The sequence below is a fragment of the Poecilia reticulata genome, chromosome 15 (assembly GCF_904066995.2).
Source record: "Poecilia reticulata chromosome 15, P_reticulata-male-v2, whole genome shotgun sequence".
Lineage (NCBI taxonomy): Eukaryota > Metazoa > Chordata > Actinopteri > Cyprinodontiformes > Poeciliidae > Poecilia > Poecilia reticulata.
Genome location: NC_088844.1, coordinates 30,929,968 through 30,952,099, shown reverse-complemented (window position 1 = coordinate 30,952,099; position 22,132 = coordinate 30,929,968). Strand labels below are relative to the sequence as shown.

Below are 22,132 nucleotides of genomic sequence, written 5' to 3'. Positions count from 1 at the left end.
GCAGAACAAAGCGGTCTTCATCTCAGCATCAGACGACCTCGACCAGTGCTGCTGTTCCCTCGTGGAGCTGCACCTGGTTCTGATGGGTCAGCCGGTTCTTCCTGGTGACGCCGCCCTGCAGTTCCAGTAGTACTGGACTGGAGGCGGGAGAACCTCCATCCTGGTTCTGGTCAGGTCGAGGCCCGGTCCACTCTGCTGTGGCTCTGTCTTTGTGACTCAGTAAATCTGAAATAAAGGTTAAACTTTCTTGGCGTCTTTCTGGATCAGAACCGGACGGTTCAGACCCGGCAGCAGTTTTTTTAACGCCTCAGCCTGTCGGTGGTTCATGACTCCACTGAGGCTCGTTACAGGAGAAAAGACTTTAACATCACAGTTATTAACTTATAAGACGAAACTGGCTCAGGACCGAACAGCGTTCAAACAATGAGACGTAAACCTAAAGTAACACATTTACGATCATTACAAATGGATCAGATGTGATCAGTTTCGCTCACAGATCCTGAGTCCAGCTGCATTACAGGAAGATCAGTCAATCCAGTGTGCAGGTGGGTTTTGCATACCTTAAAATGGGTGCCATAGATAGTAGTTGCCATATTTTATAGTCTTTCTTCTGTTCTGCATCCAGGCGGATATTTTTTCTGGGGTCACAGCTCCTGATCTGTTGAGCTGGAAGGGGGGCGTCTCATTTCCATTTTGCTGTAATGCATTTCTTAGCAATTGCCAGAAGGACTTCAGTGAGTTTCTTATAATTTGTCTTTAGATTGGAGTTTGTAAAGTTCCCCAATAAACAACTTCATCCAACTCAGGTCTGCTCAAACAGAACCAAACGGAACCAGAAAGGTTTTTATCTCCACGGCAGCAGCATGTTCACTGAATCTGACCAAAACCGCGACTGGAACCAGTTTAATCAACCTCAGATAATTTTGACCCATGTAAACTGGACTGAAACTAGTAGCATCAGTCTGGAGTCAGAGTGGCTGATGCAGGTTACATCTGGGCTGAACCAGTTTGGATCCAATCTGGATGAATCTGAAACCAGTGTGAACCATTACTAGGGCAAACTGGACCGAGCTAAACGCTGTTTGGGGACAGTTTCCAGTTTAAGCAGAAGTTCAAGCAGAGAACGGAACTGCGCTTCCTCGGTCAACCTGTGGGGGGCAGCATCGCTCTTTCCACTGATTATTCATAAGAAGAAGAGACGTACCGGAGCCGTACTGGAAGAAACTCGTGAATAAACTTAAATATTTGACACATTCGTTGGTAGAAGCGGTGTTTTTTCGGACTGGGAGGTTAGATAGGGGTGCTAAGCTGCTGTTCACGGTAGAGCGGCGGGTTAAGTGGCTGCATTTCAGCTTTAACGTCGGACTGTGGTTAGTTAGCCTGCGGCTAACGGAGCTGCTAACCTCCTCGGTGTCTCCCTCCCGATATGGGCCGCGGAGACGGACCCACGAGGGACAGGACTCCTCTCGGACCTCCAGGGGAAGACGTACCTCCTTTCGAGATGGGGCCGCCGGGCTGGGGCCCTCCTCCACCAGGAGGTTGGGGACCTCCGCCTCCCGGTGGTTGGGGACCACCGCCCCCAGACGGATGGGGTCCAAGAGGCCCTCCGCTTCCAGACTGGGACCCTAGGGGACCCCCTCCTCCGGAATGGCGTCGCCCTTATGACTGGGGCCCAAGAGGTCCCCCACCTCCTGATTGGGATCCGAGACTTCCCCCACCCCCCGACTGGGACCCCAGAGGCCCCCCGACTCCTGACTGGGACCCCAGGGGTCCCCCTCCTCCAGGTTGGGGCCCCAGAGGCCCCCCACCCCCTGAATGGGACCCCAGAGGCCCCCCTCCTCCAGCTTGGGGCCCATATCCTGATGACTGGGTGCCTCCCCCAGACTGGCAGCGACCCCCGCATTGGAGAGGCTGGGGTCCAGAGTGTCCTGACCCATGGGGTCCGGGGGCCGTCTCACCTGTCCCTCCTGTTCCACCTGTCCCACCGGTCCTTCCACCTGGTCTACCCCCGCCCGGTCTACCCCCGCCCGCTCCTATTGGCATCCCCCCTCCAGACCCTGCGGCCGTCCCGCCTGTCCCTCCTCCGGGCTGCATGCCTCCATTTGGGTTCCCGCCCCCCTTCTCGGCCCCGGTTTGGACTGCCGAGGTGAGGTCCAGAGGGGAACTGGTCCCCAGCAACGGGGTCTTACTGGTTCCAGATCTGTGGCTCTGGTCAGATCATGAGAACTGATTCTGTTTTCTCTGTTCAGCCAGTGGTGGAGGAGCCGATGCCCAACCCGCCGCCTGACCAACCGGAGTGGGTGAGTCTGGTTCCGGCCCGGAGCTCAGCACAGCTCACTGATTGGTCCATTCATCTCTGACCGCAGAACCAGTTTAAAATGGTTTGGAACCACTTTAAACCAGTCTGAAGTCATTATACTAATCTCTGATTGGTTGGTTTTCTGGTCTCTGATTGGTCGACCGCCAGCTTCCTGTTTAGTCTTTTCTTCTCTCCTCCAGATCAAGGCTCTTATTTCTGCTCCACCTGGTGACTCGACTCCAGTTGAGACTAAAAAAGACTCTGACGCCCCCGCCGTCACCAAGGCCGCGCCCTCTGACCCCGCCCCGACTGCTGCCCCCACACCTCCCGCCGCCCCGAAGCCTGAGCCCAGGTACACGGCCAAGGCGCTGGGGCTGCTAGGAAAGCGGACCTTCGAGAGGTGAGTGGGTTCTGGTGTCCTCCAGATGTTGGAGCCAGGTGTTTAATCTGAGCGTCTCTGTGTTCAGGCCTCCACCCGGCAGATCCACGGGGATCATCTCCTTCGTCGGGGTGAGGATTCTGCACTGCCAGCCTCTCTGAGGTCCGACGGACCCAGCTAGAACCTGTCAGTAACGTTCTTCCTGTCCACAGCCAACGTTCGGCTCCATCGAGAGGGAAGACCTGGAGAAGTTCCAGTTCAGCTTCGATGTCTTCTTTGGGAACCCCAATGCCCTGACGCCCGGCGTCCGGGTCCACTTCACGGCCTGCAAGGAGAAGGTGAGTCTGCGGCGGTTCTCCCTGCGGTCCGGTCAGAACCACCGTCTGAAGCCGTCTCTGCTTCCTTGGACAGAACCGGGCCGTGGCCACGGATGTGAAAGTGGCTCCGGGGGGAACGGAGAACGTGGATCCGGAGATCTACGAAGCCGTGGTCAGCCAGGCCATCGAGGAGCCGCAGGTTAGTGAGGAGGAGGAGCCACAGGTCTTCCTCGCTCTGGTTCTGGTTCCTTTCTGGCGGCCATGTTGAGCTCATACCTATGGATGATGCTCAGAACCGCCAGTAAAACTACAAATCTCAAGATGCATCAGGCTGCAGGAACCTGGCGATCCAGGGATGAGAATGGTGTTGCTTAGCAACAGCTGACTGATGACATCACACTTAGACTCAGCTGATAGTGGGACATGTCGTTGCTAAGGTAACGGTGATGAACTCCTTCAGTCTGCTAGCAGCTCAGTCTCTGGACTGCAGGTACAGTGCGTCCTGCAGGACACCAGGCTCTGCTCACCCACTGCCTTTGCTTTTGCTGCTCCTCTTTAAATCTCTGACTGTCTGCCAGAGACCCGGTCACAGGCCCAAGAACAAGGTGTGTGGTGGTGAGCAGAGGCCTTTGGGTCCAGAAGATGCTCCAGAAGGTCTCTGGGTCTTCAGCTCTGGTCCGTGTCCCCGCAGCCCGGCGACCGGCAGTACCCCGGCCAGGTGCACGTCACCCTGGGCATGGTGCGGACCAACCTGGCGTTTGAGAGGAAGGACAGCACGGTGACGCTGCTGAAGGACGATCAGGTGCTCATCAACGTTCTGACCGACATCGTCACGGAGAAACGGCGAGCCACCAACATCAGACCCAAGATCCCCGCCACCTTCGGCTCCACCAGGGAGACCAGGGAGAAGGTGAGGCGGCGCCGCCCAGCAACCAGACCTGCTGTTGAGCTGCTGCTTGATGCCGTTTGTCCTGCAGGGTGTCATTGTCAGTCTGAAGGAAAACGAAGGCGTCATTCAGTCAGAAGAACACGGGGAGCTTCAGTTTGAGACCAGAGAGAACTTGAGTGATGTGGACTTCACTGAGGAGGACATCAATGAGGAGGTGGAGTTCACGGTCCTGCCGGTACGTTGCTTTGCTTCCCCAGCAGCTCTTGGTGCTGTAATCATGATTGAGATCAGGTGTGTTGTGACGTTCCTGTGTCTCTGGGTCAGCTGAGAGGGGGGAAGCGGGCTGTCAGGATCAAACGAGTCAAAGAGCCCCTCCTCCTGACACTCTGTGGTGCCTCTAGCTCCGCCCCCGAGGAACTGGACAGCACCAATGGGGAGAAGGTCTCTCTGGGCCACGACCGGACAAAGTCCAAGTCCAGGGAGGAGCTGGAGCCTCACATGGTGCTGGACGCAGAGCTCTACGAGGGCATCGTCAGCCAGACCATCATCGAGCCCAAGGTAGGCTTCATCGCTACGGCCTGTTTGGTTCCCTCATGGTTTTAGGTTCTTGAATAAGGTGAACCGCAATGCCTCGTTTCCGCTGGACGATGCAGTCCGATGTATTCAGGAGAACTGCCAGGTGGCCTCTCACTGGGCAGGCGGGCTAAACACAAACGCCAAAACAAACCTGACGCTAGCAGTGATGTTCTTCTGGGTGAGGAGAACCAGACCCTACTGCTGCGGTACAGGCAGGGGAGAGAGTAAGGGGTACAGCAGGTGCTGCTACCCCTAAAAGATTTAGTGGGGGTAGCAGCACCTGCTAGAGGAGCGGCTGTCAGCTGTAAAACATGAACGGGTCACTGTGCAGCTGTGACTGGTTAGTTTTTCAACAACAATCTAAAACAGACTTAATCAGTTAATAAATAACTTTTTCTCATTTCATATCGTTTCTGAACTGATCCTGCTTTAATAGAGCAACATGTGGATCTGAAGGTTTAGAGTCTGAGAGCGGCAGGTCCTCTGATTGGCTGAGAGCGGCAGGTCCTCTGATTGGCTGAGAGCGGCAGGTCCTCTGATTGGCTGAGAGCGGCAGGTCCTCTGATTGGCTGAGAGCAGCAGGTCCTCTGATTGGCTGAGAGCAGCAGGTCCTCTGATTGGCTGATAGCGGCAGGTCCTCTGATTGGCTGAGAGCGGCAGGTCCTCTGATTGGCTGAGAGCGGCAGGTCCTCTGATTGGCTGAGAGCGGCAGGTCCTCTGATTGGCTGATAGCGGCAGGTCCTCTGATTGGCTGATAGCGGCAGGTCCTCTGATTGGCTGAGAGCGGCAGGTCCTCTGATTGGCTGAGAGCGGCAGGTCCTCTGATTGGCTGAGAGCGGCAGGTCCTCTGATTGGCTGAGAGCGGCAGGTCCTCTGATTGGCTGAGAGCGGCAGGTCCTCTGATTGGCTGAGAGCGGCAGGTCCTCTGATTGGCTGAGAGCGGCAGGTCCTCTGATTGGCTGAGAGCGGCAGGTCCTCTGATTGGCTGAGAGCGGCAGGTCCTCTGATTGGCTGAGAGCGGCAGGTCCTCTGATTGGCTGAGAGCGGCAGGTCCTCTGATTGGCTGAGAGCAGCAGGTCCTCTGATTGGCTGAGAGCAGCAGGTCCTCTGATTGGCTGAGAGCGGCAGGTCCTCTGATTGGCTGAGAGCGGCAGGTCCTCTGATTGGCTGAGAGCGGCAGGTCCTCTGATTGGCTGAGAGCGGCAGGTCCTCTGATTGGCTGAGAGCGGCAGGTCCTCTGATTGGCTGAGAGCGGCAGGTCCTCTGATTGGCTGAGAGCGGCAGGTCCTCTGATTGGCTGAGAGCGGCAGGTCCTCTGATTGGCTGAGAGCGGCAGGTCCTCTGATTGGCTGAGAGCGGCAGGTCCTCTGATTGGCTGAGAGCGGCAGGTCCTCTGATTGGCTGAGAGCGGCAGGTCCTCTGATTGGCTGAGAGCAGCAGGTCCTCTGATTGGCTGAGAGCGGCAGGTCCTCTGATTGGCTCAAAACGTTCAGAACTTTATTAAAGATCAACAATAAATAAATAAAAATCTACAAAACGTGTTCAAATTAATGACCCAACAACAATAATAATCTCAGTGATTATTGTTTCAACAAGGTTCCATTAATAACCAGCAGGTCAGGAGTTAAAAATGAACCAATCACCGCTGAGTTCATGAGGTTATTAATGATGCAGAATATTAATATTGTGCATCACCTGATATCGTAACGACCTGAGATTTTAACTTAATGTCTGGTCGGCTTGTGGAGCGCAGCAGGTTGCCATGGCAACAGGTGTGTTTAAATGACAGAGAGTTAAAAGGTGCTATTGGTTTAGAGTTGATCACCTGTTCAGGTTGTTTCACCTTTGACCTTTACAGCCGCTGTAGTTTCTGAACGTTCAGTAAACGACTAACTTGGACTAATTACCTGGTTCTGTGTGACTATAGTCATTTACAACAAACATCAAACACGGTAAATATGTTTCATTAAGTCTTTAACAAACTAATGGCTTCTACCGCCATAATTATGTGACATTAAATTAATTGTCTAATATAAATAAATAGTTTGGTGCTTTGAGCTCAGAGTCTGAGAGGCTTTTCCTTTATAAACAACTGTTTGTTTTCGTCTCTTATTTAGTGGAAATATTGATGTTGATGAGATTTTCTCCAAAATAATAACGTTTTCAACCTTTATAGCTCCACTGTTGAAACTCTAACATTCACAAATGAAATAAAATCCAGTCCAACATCTGGTTTGAGGTGATTCCTCTGGAACCTGTTGGAGGAAAAACATCCCAACTTCAGAAGATGAGCTTTAACCTAACAGAGCTCTGTGGTTCCTCCTGTCAGTGTGAGAGTCAGGGTGAGGAGGCGCCATGTTAGGAAGAGAAGCTGCAGGATCTTCAGAACAAACAGGTCATGATGCTGGGCTACTGATTATCCCTCTGTCTGGACACAGGACCAGTAGAACCAGTTTAACAGATAAAATGAATGGTTATATGCCAGACATGGAAAACTGGGATGCTCTCCATGCCATGATGTTCAGGATTTAGGTCTCATGGCATCTCAAGGTGTCAACATGGCAGCCAGTGGGCTGAAGGAGGAAATACAGCTTTATTTTGTAGCAGTTCAAGAGCTACCAGCTTTTATCGCTTCAAAAAAATTAATCAGCACAGAAACTCCAAGGCATATATATATTTATATATATATATTTGTCATAGTACCCCCAAGAATTTAAAACTACTTTCACCCCTGGGTACAGGTCAGTTGTTTGGTCCATTTTAACCAACCAGTACCAGTACCAGTCAGCCTCGGCTCCAGACGAGGGGGGCATCGGCCTTTTGGGGGGGCTAAATGAATACATGGCAACAATAATATTCTCCAGTAAAAGAAAACGGAACAGCGCAGTAAAACTACTCTAAGTACCTTTTTTCCAAAAGAGTTACTCCAGTGAATGTAACCAGCAGCCCCCACTTTTTGAACATAAGCATCAGTAGCCTACAGGCTGCTAGTTAAGCTCGAGGTGCTGTTCTGGTGTTAGCTAGTTATCATTACCTGCATCCTGCAGCTTTACTCAACTCAGTCAGTTAGTTTGGGGAAAAACTGAAAAGTCCTTTGCATTTCCTGCCATGATTCCAACACCTGATCAGCTCCACCCAGCAGCAGCAGCTGGTCTCCTTCACTGCCGCACAGGTGTGAACCCAGCTAGCGTCTCAGCGTTCATGATGCGCTTAAAGGCGACTCGGAAAAACGGGTTACGACGTGTTAACAACGGATTAAACAGTTTTAACAGCTGAAAAAAGTGACAGGACACAGGAATGGGACGTGTGGAAGTTCCTACTGTATCAAATTGACAGGAATAACAGAGAGTTGGCCATTCTGAGGTAAAAACAACAAACAGCTTCCAGTCCAGGGGGGCACGGCTGACTCTGTGGGCGGCAATGCCCCCCCATGCCGCCGGGCCTGGTACCAGTACTCAGAGGAAACGAGGTATTAGATGTTGAGGGATGTTGGGGGGTGAGGACGTTAACTGTAGCTAGCTGGTGAGCAGAAGATTGTCCATGTGATGTTTTAGAACAAAGTTCTGGACTTCCAACAGTCTGTTGGTAAAGATGCATTGCAAGAGCTAATGCTAACGCTAACGCTCTGGCTGCATTGGTGCCAGATGAGCAGCACTGCAGGCACAGAATGACGAGCGATAAGAACCCGGCTCTCTGGTCTCCTGTATTCTCTTCATATTTCCCCCCACAGGAGACCGTTCCCGGATATCCGGGTCAGATCGCCGCCAACATTGGCCCCCTCAGGACCAACGTGACCTTTGACCACCGGGACTGTTCGGTGACTCTGCTGAAGAACGACCATGTCCTGATCAACCTGCTGATCAACACCTTGACCAACAAGAGGCGGGCCGCCAACATCCGGCCCAAAATCCCCTTCACCTTCCGCTACACCAAGGAGGTCCGCGAGGAGGTACCGGCCCGTTCCCGCTGGAACCGGGACCAAACTGGTTCCACTGCTACACAGTTAGTTAGCTACATGAACTTTGACCCTTCACAGAATGAAAAAGGAGGATCAAAGAGGTTCATTAGCACCAGAACCAATCCAGAACCGGAGCACATTGTAAAGTGAACACACCCTCCAGGTTCTGAGCCCGGTTCTAAAGCGGATCCGTCCTCTGTTCCAGGGAACCATCGCCTCGCTGGGAGACAAGGAGGGGGTCGTCAGCTCCACCAAGCACGGCGACTTGCCCTTTGACCTCTGCGAAAACTTCAGCGATGCGGAGTTCGACTCTGACGATGTGGGAAAAGACGTGGAGTTCACAGCGACCACGGTGAGAGTAAACCGACCCGAACCGATCCGGTCCCGTCGGCCAGCAGAGGCTGACCCGCCCGTCGGTCTGTCCCTGCAGGAGAAAGCCGAGGTCAGAGCGATCCGGCTACGGAGGATGAGGAAGAGCAAGGCGGCCGAAGACAAGATCCTGCAGGAGCAGAAAGCCCGCGAGCTGGAGGAGCGCCAGAGGAGGGAGGAGGAGCGCAGGCAGGAGGAGGAGGAGGCCGAGAGGAGGAGGAAGGAGGAGGCGGCTGCTGCTCTGGCAGCTGCCAAAGACAAGGTGAGCTGGAGCAGCAGGTGGTGCTGTGGGGTCAGTACCTGGGCTAACTGGGCTAACTGGGCTGCTGGTCTGCAGTGGACTCCGTTTGGCTTCAGGTACCGAGTCGCCGACTCCATGCTGGAGGTCAGCAGGGAGCGCTTCCAGGGCACCGTGCTCAAAGCCATCTGCAGGAGCCCTCCCAAGGAGCCGCGGGACGAGGACGAGGCCAAGCAGGAGGCGGAGCAGGAGGAGGCAAAGGAGGAGACGCAGGAGGCAGATGTGAAGGAGGAGGAGGTGGCGGCGAAGGAGACGCAGCCGGTGCAGGAGGAGAAAGGAGGCACTGAGGTGTGGAAGGTGGTGCAGCTGCAAAGGTTTTGGTTGGAGTTCTGGAGACAGAACGTCCCGTTTCCTTGTCGGCAGGTCAAGCAGGAGGAAACGGAGGACGGCGAGCAGCAGGAGGCGACGGGACTGACTGGGGGGAAGGAGATGAAGCAGGAGGAGGAGGAGCAGCAGATCGGGGCCCCCAGCCCGCCGGCCCCCGAGGTGGGTCGGTTGGTGATGACCGTGGACGGCCGGCAGAAGCAACTGACCTTTGGCCCCAATGACCTGCTGACCCTGGCCACCATGCTGGTGGGAGACAAGGTGAGGAGCCGCCGTGTCGGGACGTTGAGCGGCGGCCGGAGGAGTAACGGCCTGATTCCTCCTGCAGGTCCGCTTCAGCCTGGCCACGCACCGCCTCACCAAGGAGGAGCGCGCCACCTTCATCGAGATCCTCCCCGACTCCTTCGAGGAGTCCACGGAGCAGCGGATGCACGTGAGACCCCTGTCCTCATGGAGACGCTCCCTGTCCTCATGGAGGCCCGTCTGACGCGACGCTTCTCTCCTCAGGGCATTGTGATCGAGTTCTCTGAGAACTCTGGACTCATCAAGTGTTCGGAGAGCCCTCAGCTGTTCTTCAAAATGTCCGAGGTGGTGGAGAAGAAGAAGCTGGAGCTGAACGAGAAGGTGGAGTTCAGCGTCGTCCCGGTCAGTCCTGCTGCTCTCTTTGGCCAGCTTTGAGTACACAGTGAGTTTTTTTTCTGAAATTGTGAAAAAATCTTGGTGATTATGAAGCATCCGACAGCAGACGGCGGGAAGCAGGCCATCAGGATCAAACGCTTCACGGAGAAAGTTTTCCTCCCGGTTCGCAAACTGAGCGGCGTCGGAGCAACCAAAGGGAAGGTGAGCTCCTCTGCATTGCTTGCGCCAAGCAGGGATCGGTTTTCACCTCCAGCGCTAATCTTCCCTCTGGTTTTGTAGATGACCATCAAGTTGGCAAAACCCCCCGATGGAGCTGAGTGAGTAAATGTCTACTATTCTTCACATGATGCGGTTTAACCTGCAAACGGGATCAGAGACGAAATCTCTGCGTGCACAAATGTCATTTTGAGGGAGAGCAGCTAGCGTAGAGCAGCTAGCATACCTAGCATAGAGCAGCTAACATAGCTAGCAAGCCGATGTTTTTGAGAGTGGCCAGTAGAAATTTGGAACTAAAAGAATCATCCTCAACTTCAGGCACTTCAAGTTTTAAAGATTTCCACTGTTTTGTTTTCATTAATATACCGAAAGACATACTTATCAGATGATGTTTGGTCAACAGAAAGAGGAATATGATTTTTAAAACATTCTTTTCCAATACAAACGTTACCGACCATTGAACAATAAACATTCGAGATAAAATACTTTGCACCAAACTGCTAATTTAAACAATGGTTAAGATCAGAACTGGTAGTTGGGAATTTGTTGACTTGTGTGCAAACCAACCCTGTCTGACCTCTGACCTCTGTTAACGTTTCAGAAACCAGAAACCAGAGGCAGACAAACAGAAGGCCGTGTTTAAAACAATAAAGAAGGACACCAGTGTCTCCCGCCACAAGTACCGTCGCAGCCGGAGCCGGAGTAAGGAGCGGAGCAAAAGTCGGAGTCCGTCCAAAGATCAGTTTGGCCGCGTTGTGAAAAAGAGACGCAGCGCGAGCGTTGACCGAGAACGCAGCAGCAGGCACAGACGAAGCCGAGAAAGGTTGAGCAGGCGCAGCCGCAGTCACAGCGGCAGCCGCAGCAGGAGCCGCAGCAGGAGCCGCAGCAGAGAGAAAAGCTCCAAGAAGAGAAGCAGGTCCAGCAAAGAGCGGGAGGACAGCCACCGCAGAAGGCCGAGCCCGCCGCCACGGCGAGGCATGGTGGTAGATTCCGAGCTGGCGAGGAAGAAACGAGAGCTGGAGGAGCTTAACGAGATGATCGCCTATAAGAAGTCTCTGGTTGACCCCAGGGGGCTGGAGCCTGGAGGCAGGACCTGCATCGACTACGACCACGGCAGGATCAGCATGCCTCGCTCAATTCTCAAGAAGCGCCCAGAAGAACCAGATTACATCCGGCCTCCCTATGATGACCCTTACTATGACCGTCCGTACGGTCCGTTCCCAGGCCGCCGCTACGGCGACCCGTACCCTCACCCGTACGCAGACCGGCCGTACGCAGACCGACCATTCGACAGCCGTCTCTATGGTGACCCTCCCTATGGCGGAGCCCCTTCTTCCAGCCATCGCTACACTGACCGGTATGACGTGTACAATGAGCATTACGACAGTCACTTCTACGACCCTGCGTACATGGAACGCCCCTACGATCCTTACCCACCGGTAAAACGAAGTAGATCTCCAGAACCTCGTGGCTCTTCCCCACATTCTCCACCTAGCCAAGATGCCAACGTCTCTGCTAAACCCTCGACTCACTCAGTCTCCACTTTCAGACCTCCGTCTCCCATCGACTCTCCTCCAAGAACACCTTCTCCCAAACGAAAGTTCACACCTCCCCCGCTGTCCCCACCGGCTCAGAAACCCCCTCTGCACCGATTCCTTGACATGCTCAACAAGAAGGCAGTTGCTGAGAAGAGCTCGGAACCGTTGGATGTTACAGATGACCTCCTGCCTCATGAGCGAGCCCTTCAGGATGGCAAAGGCTTCTCTCGGATTGTAGGTCTGGCTCAAGAGCACCCCAGCAGCACTCTGGTCCACGAAGTGGCGATCAAGCAGCCAAACTCCAATCAACCCTCAGTGGAGAAAACGGGTGATTGCCAGAAACCAGAACCCTACGATAAGATACAAAGTCTGCTGCGTTCAATTGGCCTCAAGCTGAGCTCTGGAGAGGTTTCCAAACTGGCCAATAAAGCTCAGGAGAAAACCTTGAGCTTCAAGTCGTCATCGATGGAAAGAGAGACGTTTCCTAAGGAAGAGTTGCGGAGCGGCAGGACTGGTTCTGTGGAAATGGATCATATCCATTCTCCCTCTCCTGCTAGATCTTCCAGCATTGAACCGCTCAGCAATCAGAAGCCGGCCGTTTCGGAGTATGAGAAATTCTTTGACCAACATGAGTTTGAAGTGCGAAAGAAGGTGCAACATCTGCAGAGCCATAACAAGACGACGGGGAGCGCACCACCCACCATATCCTCTCCAAAGCCTCCTCCAGGGCCGCCTCCTGCCCACTACCAGCACCCAACCCCCCCACACAACTGGCCTTTTGGTATCACCACCACAGCCCACGGCCCTGAGGCCCCAGCTGCAGCCGCCCAGGCCCACCCCAGGCTGCTGCGTCCCCCAGGCCCTCCACCGGGGCCTCCTCCACGGCGCCAAGCACAGCACCCTCCTGGTCCTCCGCCCCAGCGCCCGGCCGCACTGCCTCCTTTCACGACAGCCTCCACTCATACGGTTCTTCCCTTCATTGGCCAAGCCAGTCCCACTTCAGCCGCCAGTGGGGCCGCCTCCTCACAGCCCGCACTCACTCCCACCATGTCACCAGTAACCTCAAGTCCTTCAAGCTGCGACCAGTCGCCCATGTCTACCACGGTGGTGCGCTGCTTGAACCTGATTGAGACTGTAAAGTCTCTGAGCACCCCGCCATCAGCCAAACCTGTTAAATCTGTCCAGTTCAGCTTACCTTCAGTGTCGTTCAGCAGCTCGCCGCCCTCACTGGAGACAGACGACGACATCAAGGCCAAGCAGAAGGAGAAGGTGAGATCAGCAGAGTCCTTGTTGATGCTCTCAAGCCCAGTTTAGCCTGTAAAACACTGTAAAGAAACGGCGTCTGTCTTTACAAGTGACCCAGGTTTCTAGGAAGATGCTGTTCTTGGCTTGGTAGATTACTAAGGATGTGGTGCTTGTGTCACAGCTGGATTTGTATAATCAGAGGCTTCTGGAGAAGAGGGAACAGGAGTACAAAGAGAGACTTACCCTCAGGAGACAAGGAGAGAGGAGCAAAGAGGGTCCGCCGGTCCCGGCAGGTACAACGTCTTCTTTATTTACAGACATGCTTAACTAGCAAGGAATCATGTAATAGTTACAATAACTGTCCACCTCAGACAATACCTGCATGCTGTACTCCGTGCTGCTGTCTTTTTATTCAACCAAACTGCTGCTTTTCGCTGTTTCCTGAAGTCTTCAGTCATCCAGGTTCTTCCGAGAAGGTCTGATGTAACTGATGTGTCTGTCTTCAGACATGCTCAGGTCATTCACAAGATGTAAAGTTCAGACACCCTTCATAGGGTGAGTTTACGTAAACATGACCTTAGCGAGGTCCAAGTCATGAAACCAGATTATTACAGTCCTGGATTTGTGTTGCCATGCCCACATTACCTAAACATGTCCGTTAGCATGATTCTGCCACAGCAATAGAATTTTACATTTAAGAGCATGTGGTTGTTTTCCATCTATGATGGACCAAGAAATGTTTGCACACATGTACAGCTCTACATGACTTTAATGCCTGGAACATGAGCAAAGCGTCGGTTCAAGCTCATGGAGCCACAAACCTGTGGCCAAGACGATGGTCAGCAAGTCGTTAGCCGGATCTAATGCGTCGTCTTTTCGAGCAAGCAAAGAAGCCGACTGCGAGACCAACTCTACAAAGTAAAGTGTTTTCTTCCTCTGCACCTGGTGACCCACTGCTTTATAAGGAAGGAGTTGGACTTCAGATTCATTTTTAATAGAAATGCGGAGATCCAATGTGTTGGGTGTAAAACTTGGTTCCAGTTACCTCAACTTTAAAACTGACAATATTCAGAAGTCGGCTATAGAAACTTAATTTAGGAAGGGTAGGTGTTGAGCTAAACCTCAGACAGCCACTCACTGAGGTTCAGATAGACTATTTTTAGCTAGACGTCATTTAAAGCTGGCGCGAACAGCTTATTTTGCTCCAGCTCCTACACCTGAAGGATGTAGGTGCATCCTTCAACTTCTACAGGCTGATACTGAGGATAGAACAACATGTTCGTGTCATTAAGGCGTTTCATCGGTGACCTTCTTTTTCAGGTTAGGACCTTGGTGAAGATAGACTAACGATGCCCTGACCTGCTCCCAGGTTATCCACTCCATTCCCATCAAGGTTTTTTAAGTGATTGGTATGGGAGTCCCTGCTGAGCCCCAGTATCCAGTATCTGTTGCTGGTCTGTGATTATGCCATCTGCATCTCCACAGAGAAGTGCAACCAGTTGTTACAAACCCCGGCCTACTTCTGGTGCAAGTCGGTGTGACAGGCTTTGCACATGATTTTGTTGATCTGACAAAGTTGGAGTTTCTCCAGTGGTGGATACACTTCTGCTAATTTGCCAATAGCAGAACTTTTGTCATTTAGTGCTTTAGTGTTTTTGCTAACTTTGAAAACATTTTCCAAATTCTGAAATGCTAATTTACTTTCCTGTTTTGTAAACTTTCAGTTAAAGTTTGACATCTGTGTTGACATTTTGTTATTGACTGCTGTTAGCATGTAGCATTACAGTTAAGTTTAAAATCTTCTGATGTCCTGTTTAGACTGCTAAATACAGTGTTGGTATATCGCCTTAGCATTAGCTTCTGCTAAATACAGTGTTGGTATATCGCCTTAGCATTAGCTTCTGCTAAATACAGTGTTGGTATATCGCCTTAGCATTAGCTTCTGCTAAATACAGTGTTGGTATATCGCCTTAGCATTAGTGGAACTAATGGCAGTGCTTTTTGGTTAGTGCAACAAGCTTTTTAGTTAGCGGTGTCCACCATTGAGCTTCTCCAACGATTAGCATCTTTCATAATGTTCCATAACGCCAACAGACTGTATCAGGTCCTGTGGCTCCTAATCTGACTGTGTAGGAGAGAAAGAGCTGTTAACGGGGTCTGCATTGAAATATTTCTTAAGGTTGAATTATCAAAAAGATGCTAACATTAGCTGAGTCCAGAAGTTGATTCCTCCTGATCTAAACAGGAGCAACCAATGAGGATGTGAAGGAACAGGCTGCAGTGGCAAACTGATTTATTGGTGTACTGGCTAATAACCCATTAACAAGGAAAACCCTGTAAAAGGACCATGGTCTGGTTCTCACTGCAGCTGCTGCGGTCCATGGCATCCAGCAGTTCCTCCATGCTAGCTTCATCTACCAAAGCACCAGTTGGCTAACTCTAAGGTCGGCGGATGGGTCGCATCAAGCTTGGAAGTCTTCAGGGTTGTCCCCCAGCGGTGACTGAGTGTAGACACTTCTGATGATCTCCCTGAATTTAATGTTTGGTGCGCACCGAATCAGAAACAAACCCTCGGCTTTGACCAGGATCACTTCTGCAGGAAAAAGATCTCGTCGACATCTTCACGCAGCTTTAATCATTTTGGGTCCTCTGCGTTTCGTTGCTCTCTGTAGCACTCTGTGCTACCAACTGGGTCATGACACTTACCAGAGGGAGAATCTTGGAGCGAAATGCGGTTGATGTTTTAGGCTGAAGATGTGCTCCAGGACTTGGTGAGGCCTGGAGGGCAGGATGGCTTTTTGTAGACATGGCTTTATTAGTGCAGGGTTCGTCAGATAACTAGGGATGCTCACTTAGAGCAAGCTAGTTGTTGGTCTCCTGCTGCTACTTTCTCAACATTACAGAGTAAGGCTAAGAACAGAAAGCTACATGTGAATATTAGCATCACCTGTTAGAGTAATTCATCAGTTGCAGCTTAGACATCACTGTCCTGGTAAACATTAGAAGCTAAAGCTAAATCAGATTTAGGAAAGGCTTAAGTCTGTTTGAATTAAAGAACCTGATGTATTTCTGGGTCGGATCTGTTCATCCTTAACATAAAAGCCATGTTGATAAAAGCCTTGTGGGTTCCTGCCAGCCCTGGTAGCGGTCCCTGTTCTCCGTGTTTTCGCCGGATGTTGCGTTTTGCTCGTGGTGCGTCTTTGAGGCAGGTGCTAGTAAAGCCCATCCGGGTAAGTTCACTTCGGTTCTGTTTTCTTCAATCTAAGCTGAAAGAAGTTGAGTCTACCATCCAGCAAGATGTTGCACCAAAACATCTTTAGTCTTTATAAAGCTGATTTAACAGTAAGTAAAACCCACCAGACTGTATTAAGAGTTGTGGTCGTGGTAATTTGTTCTGTCCGTTAGATTTAATCCAGTTTCTGTATCAGCTGGAAAATGTGTAGCTGCTAAAAGCCTTAATTGGTGGAAAAGGCTGAACAAGTGACATGTCTCTGCTGTACTCCTCATTTCTAAATTTCATTTCTAAGTTTCATATTTAGAGATTTGGCCCGCCTTTGTGTCGCAAAGATGCAGCCAACAGAACCATATCGATGTAAGAGTCTTTATGCTAGAAGCATCGGTTAGCTGTAATGTTCAGTAGTTTGAGATAAAAGCGTGTAGATTTTCACCAGGATCTTCTTCTCTAGTTGTAATTCACTGTTTTGAATAGAAAGTTTTATCTGAACTGTATTTTTTAACAGACCATAGTTAAAAGTCAGGGTCTCGGTACTACCGCGCGGTTGATTGTCGTCGGCGTTCCCGTCGGTTCAGCCGTTCGCCTCAGGTTATCCAGGGCGGCTTCGTTTAGCTAACCTTTATTAAAAAGGTTTTCCTAACTTCGTGACTTTTTAAGTCTGCAACTTTTCCATGTTGTGCTCAGAAATGTATTGTTTGCATCCTCAGGTTGAGCATCCACATTCCCAGTTTAGACCAGACTGGTCCAGTATGGAGTTTAGCAACTGAAATGAAAATCTGTTAACAGTGATGAACAGGCAGCATTTAAACACAGACCCATCTAATGGTTTTCTGTCTTTTCTCTTCAGGCTGATAGACTTTGATAGACTTTGTTTGGTCCAGAAGGCGTTAAGCTAACCCACAGACTGGAGAAAGGAAATTACATGTCAGTGTTTTGGGGATTTGGTGGCATGGGGCCAGATGTTTTACACAACCTCTACTTCACTGTGTTGAGATCGGTTCCTGTTTCTACGTAATGGATGGATCCTTGGGCCGAGCTGAGAGGAAGGAACCACGGCCGGCAGGCCTCTGTGGCGCTCAGCTGATTTTGACGTTCTGGTGGGTCCGCCCTCTAGCACCTGGCTCTCTGACCACGGATCGGCCCTCTGAAGCCGCTGGGCTCGAACTGAACCTGAATGCAGGCTCCTCCACTACTGCTCTGTTAGACCAGGGTGGATTTCACATTTATTGGCATGAAGAACTACCTGTTGATGACATTACCCTCAAATCCTCTTTTCTGAATCGATTAAAACCTGGAGCATTTCCTGAACGATGAACGTTAAACACATTACACCTTTAGGTAGAGATCTGAGCTACAGCTTGTTCACTGACGCATCCCAGGTCTAAAGCTGCTGTTTTGGTTAGATTAGCTGATGGACGTTCATTTCAGTTCTACAAACGAAGTACTGGACCACGAGCCAACCATCAGCCAGATGATGCAGACACGTTTATTGGCAAAGTAACTTGTGCTGAACCTTTAGACATTAAAACGTGATGTTCTTTATGGTTGCTTGACTTTTTGCGTGTCACATTTTCAACGTCTGAACTTTACCTAAAGGACGTGGAGCCAAACTAGAGACGGCAGGTAAAAGTCTCACAAAGCTTTTCCGTATTTGCGGGATTATTTGAAGGTTTCATAACTTGATTAAAATGACAAACTTTGCTGAGTGACGGTAAAGGTAGGTGACTGTTTTGATCTCTTAAGCTAAAGTAATACTTTTGCTCTAAACTTGAAGCTGTGAAACATTGAAACCTCTTTAATCTCATTACTCAACATTTTTTCACATATGAATCTGTAGTATTAAAATAAAATCTTCATGTAGTAAATATTATTTACATAGAAATGATTTGTATGAGCTAGTGAGTTTTGACCTATAGAAACAGATCAGGAGGAAAGTCAACAGTTTAGACAGACAGGAAACCCTGCAGGTTTTCTCAGCTCCCTGAACTCAAGACACCAAATCAGAACGATGGGTCCCTTATTGGTCCCTTATCTCAAATCAGAACGATGGGTCCCTTATCTGGACTCGGTAGAAGTTGATGCCATGCTGGAGCAGGGATGGGCAGTTGCAGTACTGTCTGTTGGCATAAAATAATTTTGACTATGAATTTTGATTTATTTTAGTTTCTGACCAGCTCATCAGTATTTAAACTAAAAAGTATTGTTGGTATTTTTAGTTTTTTCTGTTTGTGGAGCTTCAACTGCAGTAACATTCAGTCGCAGCTAGAAACTCTGCAAAGGGTTTTAAATACGGTTAGCATTAGCCAAAACATCAGGGGCCTCGTGTATCAAACCCTGCGCAGTTTTCACACTAAAACTTGGTGTAGGACAAATTTAGAAAAGTATGGCACACAAAACAATCCAGATGTATGAAGCCGTGCTGCACAGATCGTTTAAACACTAAAATATTAAAATCATAAAGTCACCAGGTTTGATGCTTCCTGGTCTAAATAACTGAATCAGGTTTAAGTGGATTTATGGGAGTTTTGACTCTAGTTTATTATTGTTCACAGATAAAGTTTGCGTACGTTTTGTGCGTTCGGCGCTTTAGACACGAGGCCCTGATGCTGTTCTGCTCATCCCAGCAGCAAAGGAGATGATTGGGTTGGAGGCCGCTGAGACCTGCAGGGCGCTGGCCAGCGCTGGAGGGGAACTTTACTGTCATCTGCACCGACTAATTTCTGTAACGCTCCAGGTTGATTTCACAAAGATCTATTAACTTAATAGCACAACGGTCCACCATCTTTAACATCTTCTGAGTGTGGAATAAAACCAGTTTCTACCCGGACCGACCGGAACGGCGGCAGCAACAGGGACGGCATCCAGTCAGAGACATTCTAATTTAGTCTGACTTTTGAAACAAGTTTCTGTGTTAAAGGCAGTTGCAGCTCCTGTGTGGCTTCATCTAAGAGAAGCCTGCAGGTTTTACAGGATATGCCATCCACAGCAAGAGCTGTGGATCACAAATACTTGGAGAGTAGTAGGAGAAAGTGGCATGGTCACTTTGTCCTCCACAGCCTGTAGCAGCAGCACTACAGAGTCGGCTCAGGATAATCTCAGCCAGCCTATCAGTTTTATCAGAGGAAAGGTTTAAGCCTCCACCTGGAGTCTGCCTCACCTCTGAAACTGGGAGCTGAAGGATCTGCTCTTTGATTCTCTAGAACCAGCAGGTCACCTGCAGTCTGGCAGCAAAATATCACAATTGGCCAGAACAGCTTGGAGGCAGTAGTTGGTAGGATGTTGTTTGGTTGCTCTGTGAATGTTGGGGTTAATTGTAATGCATTTTTCTTCCAAAACGATAATACATTCTGATATCATGCATCATTGAACATGTTTCTGTTGGCCTGGCCTTGGATCGTCTCTGGCGCTGAAGCCGTCCAGATTTACAGACTAGTAGATCTTTGTGAAAGCAGTCTGCGGCGTGATCTGAGACACGTTACGATCACGTCTGTCGGATGATCCTCTCTGACTTCCTGAACTGTCCTGTTCTTATCTTTAGGTAAACCAATCAGTAGCGAGCCCAAGAACGTTTGGATCTGTGGCCATTCACTTGTGTACTGGGCCGAGTCGCGGGCCAAGTCTCCAGAGGTAGGTATGCAGCTGGGCATGGACCCCAACAAGGTGACCATCTGGTGGAAGGGTATCCAGGGCATGACCTGGTCCCAGCTGTTGCCCCAGCTCCACCAGCTGAAGATCACCTGGCCCAACCCGGACGCCCTGATCGTTCACCTGGGAGGGAACGACCTGAGCACCGAGAGCCCCACTAACCTGCTGGCCTCCGTCAAGAAGGACATGGCCTCCATACGGAGCATCTTCCCACACTGCCTCCTGGTGTGGTCCGACATCCTCCCTCGCCGGGTGTGGCGTCACTCGCCAGACAGCTATGAAGTGGATCTGGTTCGCACCACTGTGAACCGCAGAATCCACAGCATTGTGTCGGATCTGGGCGGCATCTCGGTGAACCATGACAACATCCGGTGCGGCACCAACACGGGGCTGTACCGGGGCGACGGTATCCACCTGTCGCCTAAAGGCATTGATGTTTTCAACCTGAACCTGCAGGAGTTTCTGGAGAAGTGGGAGCTGGAGGTGAACGCCCAGAAGGCTCCAGGGGTGTAGGCGTTATTCTTTCTTTCACGGTTCTTATGTCCCCCAGTAGCTAGCTAGTTGAGATGAATCTAATTGATGCTCCATAAGGGCAGTTATGTTGTAGTTTGACAGTAGAACCGTTTCATTGTCAGCTGAAATATCCCATCATTATTAATTTTATGTAATTTTCAGCAGATGTCCACAGATGATACTGATGTTTCCTCTGCAGGAAGTCTTCTGGTTTCCTTGTAAAACTGAATAAAAGCATTTAATCAAGTTTCTCAATGAAATAAGTTTGTAGAAAATGTAAATAAAAACAGTTTTGAATTGGTGTCATTTTAATAGTTTTCAGTTGGCTGAGCATTGAGATGAGAACATCTGATGTCCTGGTTCATTCATCAGCAGAACCGCCAGGTGTTTTTACCAGATACTTTCCTGTAAATGTATCTCACTGCCTCTCATTTCATCAACTCTTCATATACATTATAGCTGCACAGTGTGCTAAATTCATTTGACCCCCAAAAACCACATCTGGCAGTGAAGGGAGACGTCATAAACTAGTGGATTAAATGTATTGTTTGGGTTTTCATCGGCCTCTAGATATGTCGAGTATAGAAGTTACAGAGCAAATATCTGGCAGACGGCAGTCAGAAGTACAGGCTCTGATGGAAGACCCCGGTGTTTAGCCCTGAAGGCCTGAGGGCAGAGCAGCAGGACCTCCGTCTGCTCAGGACGGCCCATCAGACCTTCACATCCTGGAGACTGTGAGTAAAACCCAGTCCAACAGAACTGTGATTGGACCCAAGAGCGAAACGCTGAAAGATCTGCTTGGGTTTTAGGTGGATCAGAGCTGATGGCGCGTCAGATCTGCAGCTGAAGGCAGCGTGGCTGCTGCTGGTCACAGCTACACACCTGGAGTAAAGTTGGCCTTTACTGGGCTTTGTTTCCTGTTATTAAAGGAAAAATATCAGCGTCATTTGTTTAGAAATGTCCGCAGACTGCACAGGTGGAGTCAGGTGGAGGTAAACCAGCAGAACCACGGGGAGGATGAGCTGATGGTCCGGTTCAGAGGCCGTCGCTGCCAGGCTGCGTGGAAGTTGATGAAAGCCTTTAAACCAGACCTTGGAGCGTTTTGGTCCCATTTCCATTGCAGTAAAGGAGCCAAGTTAAAATCTTTCTTCCATAGTTTGGGTCAATTTTCCCTGCTTATGTTATGCTAATAAAAAAGTATAAACCTCTGATCTTTTGAGTTGATCAATAAAACTATTAAATCATTTCGTGTGTTTTTTGTTTTTTTATCACAGTCTGAAATATGAAGCAGAACCAGTTTCTAAATGTTTAAACGATTCTGGTTCTATGGTTCTGTCCCAGTCCAGGCTGGAGTGACAGAGCGCCCTCTGGAGGTTCTGCTGTAAATCTGCAGCTGGATTAAATCCTCTCAGGACCTATGGATCCCTCCTGAACCCCCTGGATCCCTCCTGAACCCCCTGGATCCCTCCTGGACCCGCTGGATCCCTCCTGAACCCGCTGGATCCCTCCTGAATCCCCTGGTTCCCTCCTGGATCCCTCCTGAACCCCCTGGATCCCTCTTGAACCCGCTGGATCCCTCCTGAACCCGCTGGATCCCTCCTGAACCCGCTGGATCCCTCCTGAACCCGCTGGATCCCTCCTGAACCCGCTGGATCCCTCCTGAACCCCCTGGTTCCCTCCTGAACCCGCTGG

General features: G+C 50.4%; 1 protein-coding gene across 5 annotated transcripts; it reads left to right on the top strand.

Annotated features, from left to right (window-relative positions):
• The first annotated feature begins 1,169 nt into the window (after positions 1 to 1,169).
• LOC103477406 (uncharacterized) lies at positions 1,170 to 22,028 on the top strand. 5 transcript variants are annotated; one of them, XM_081616020.1, is made up of 23 exons: positions 1,171 to 2,146; positions 2,250 to 2,300; positions 2,500 to 2,699; positions 2,767 to 2,809; positions 2,891 to 3,016; positions 3,090 to 3,194; positions 3,687 to 3,905; positions 3,973 to 4,119; positions 4,209 to 4,442; positions 8,191 to 8,409; positions 8,624 to 8,770; positions 8,849 to 9,049; positions 9,125 to 9,373; positions 9,449 to 9,670; positions 9,738 to 9,842; positions 9,917 to 10,054; positions 10,142 to 10,249; positions 10,328 to 10,365; positions 10,866 to 13,071; positions 13,229 to 13,340; positions 19,821 to 20,824; positions 21,011 to 21,174; positions 21,250 to 21,624. In XM_081616020.1, exons 1-21 carry the CDS (start codon positions 1,427 to 1,429, stop codon positions 20,438 to 20,440), a joined length of 6,210 nt encoding a protein of 2,069 aa, XP_081472146.1. In that variant the 5' UTR covers positions 1,171 to 1,426; the 3' UTR covers positions 20,441 to 20,824; positions 21,011 to 21,174; positions 21,250 to 21,624. The 5 variants fall into 5 exon arrangements, with proteins under 5 accessions (XP_081472147.1, XP_081472148.1, XP_008428735.2 ...); XM_081616021.1 differs by lacking the exon at positions 19,821 to 20,824 and having other exon boundaries at positions 1,170 to 2,146; XM_008430512.3 differs by having other exon boundaries at positions 19,821 to 21,174.
• Positions 22,029 to 22,132: the final 104 nt, after the last annotated feature.

Bases quoted from the DNA above. Each gene is read 5' to 3' on its own strand.
- LOC103477406 (XM_081616020.1), top strand. From the start codon at position 1,427: ATGGGCCGCGGAGACGGACCCACGAGGGACAGGACTCCTCTCGGACCT. The intron at 9,050-9,124 runs GTGAGCTGGAGC...GCTGGTCTGCAG, and splicing joins TGGCAGCTGCCAAAGACAAG to TGGACTCCGTTTGGCTTCAG. The intron at 9,374-9,448 runs GTGTGGAAGGTG...CCTTGTCGGCAG, and splicing joins AGGAGAAAGGAGGCACTGAG to GTCAAGCAGGAGGAAACGGA.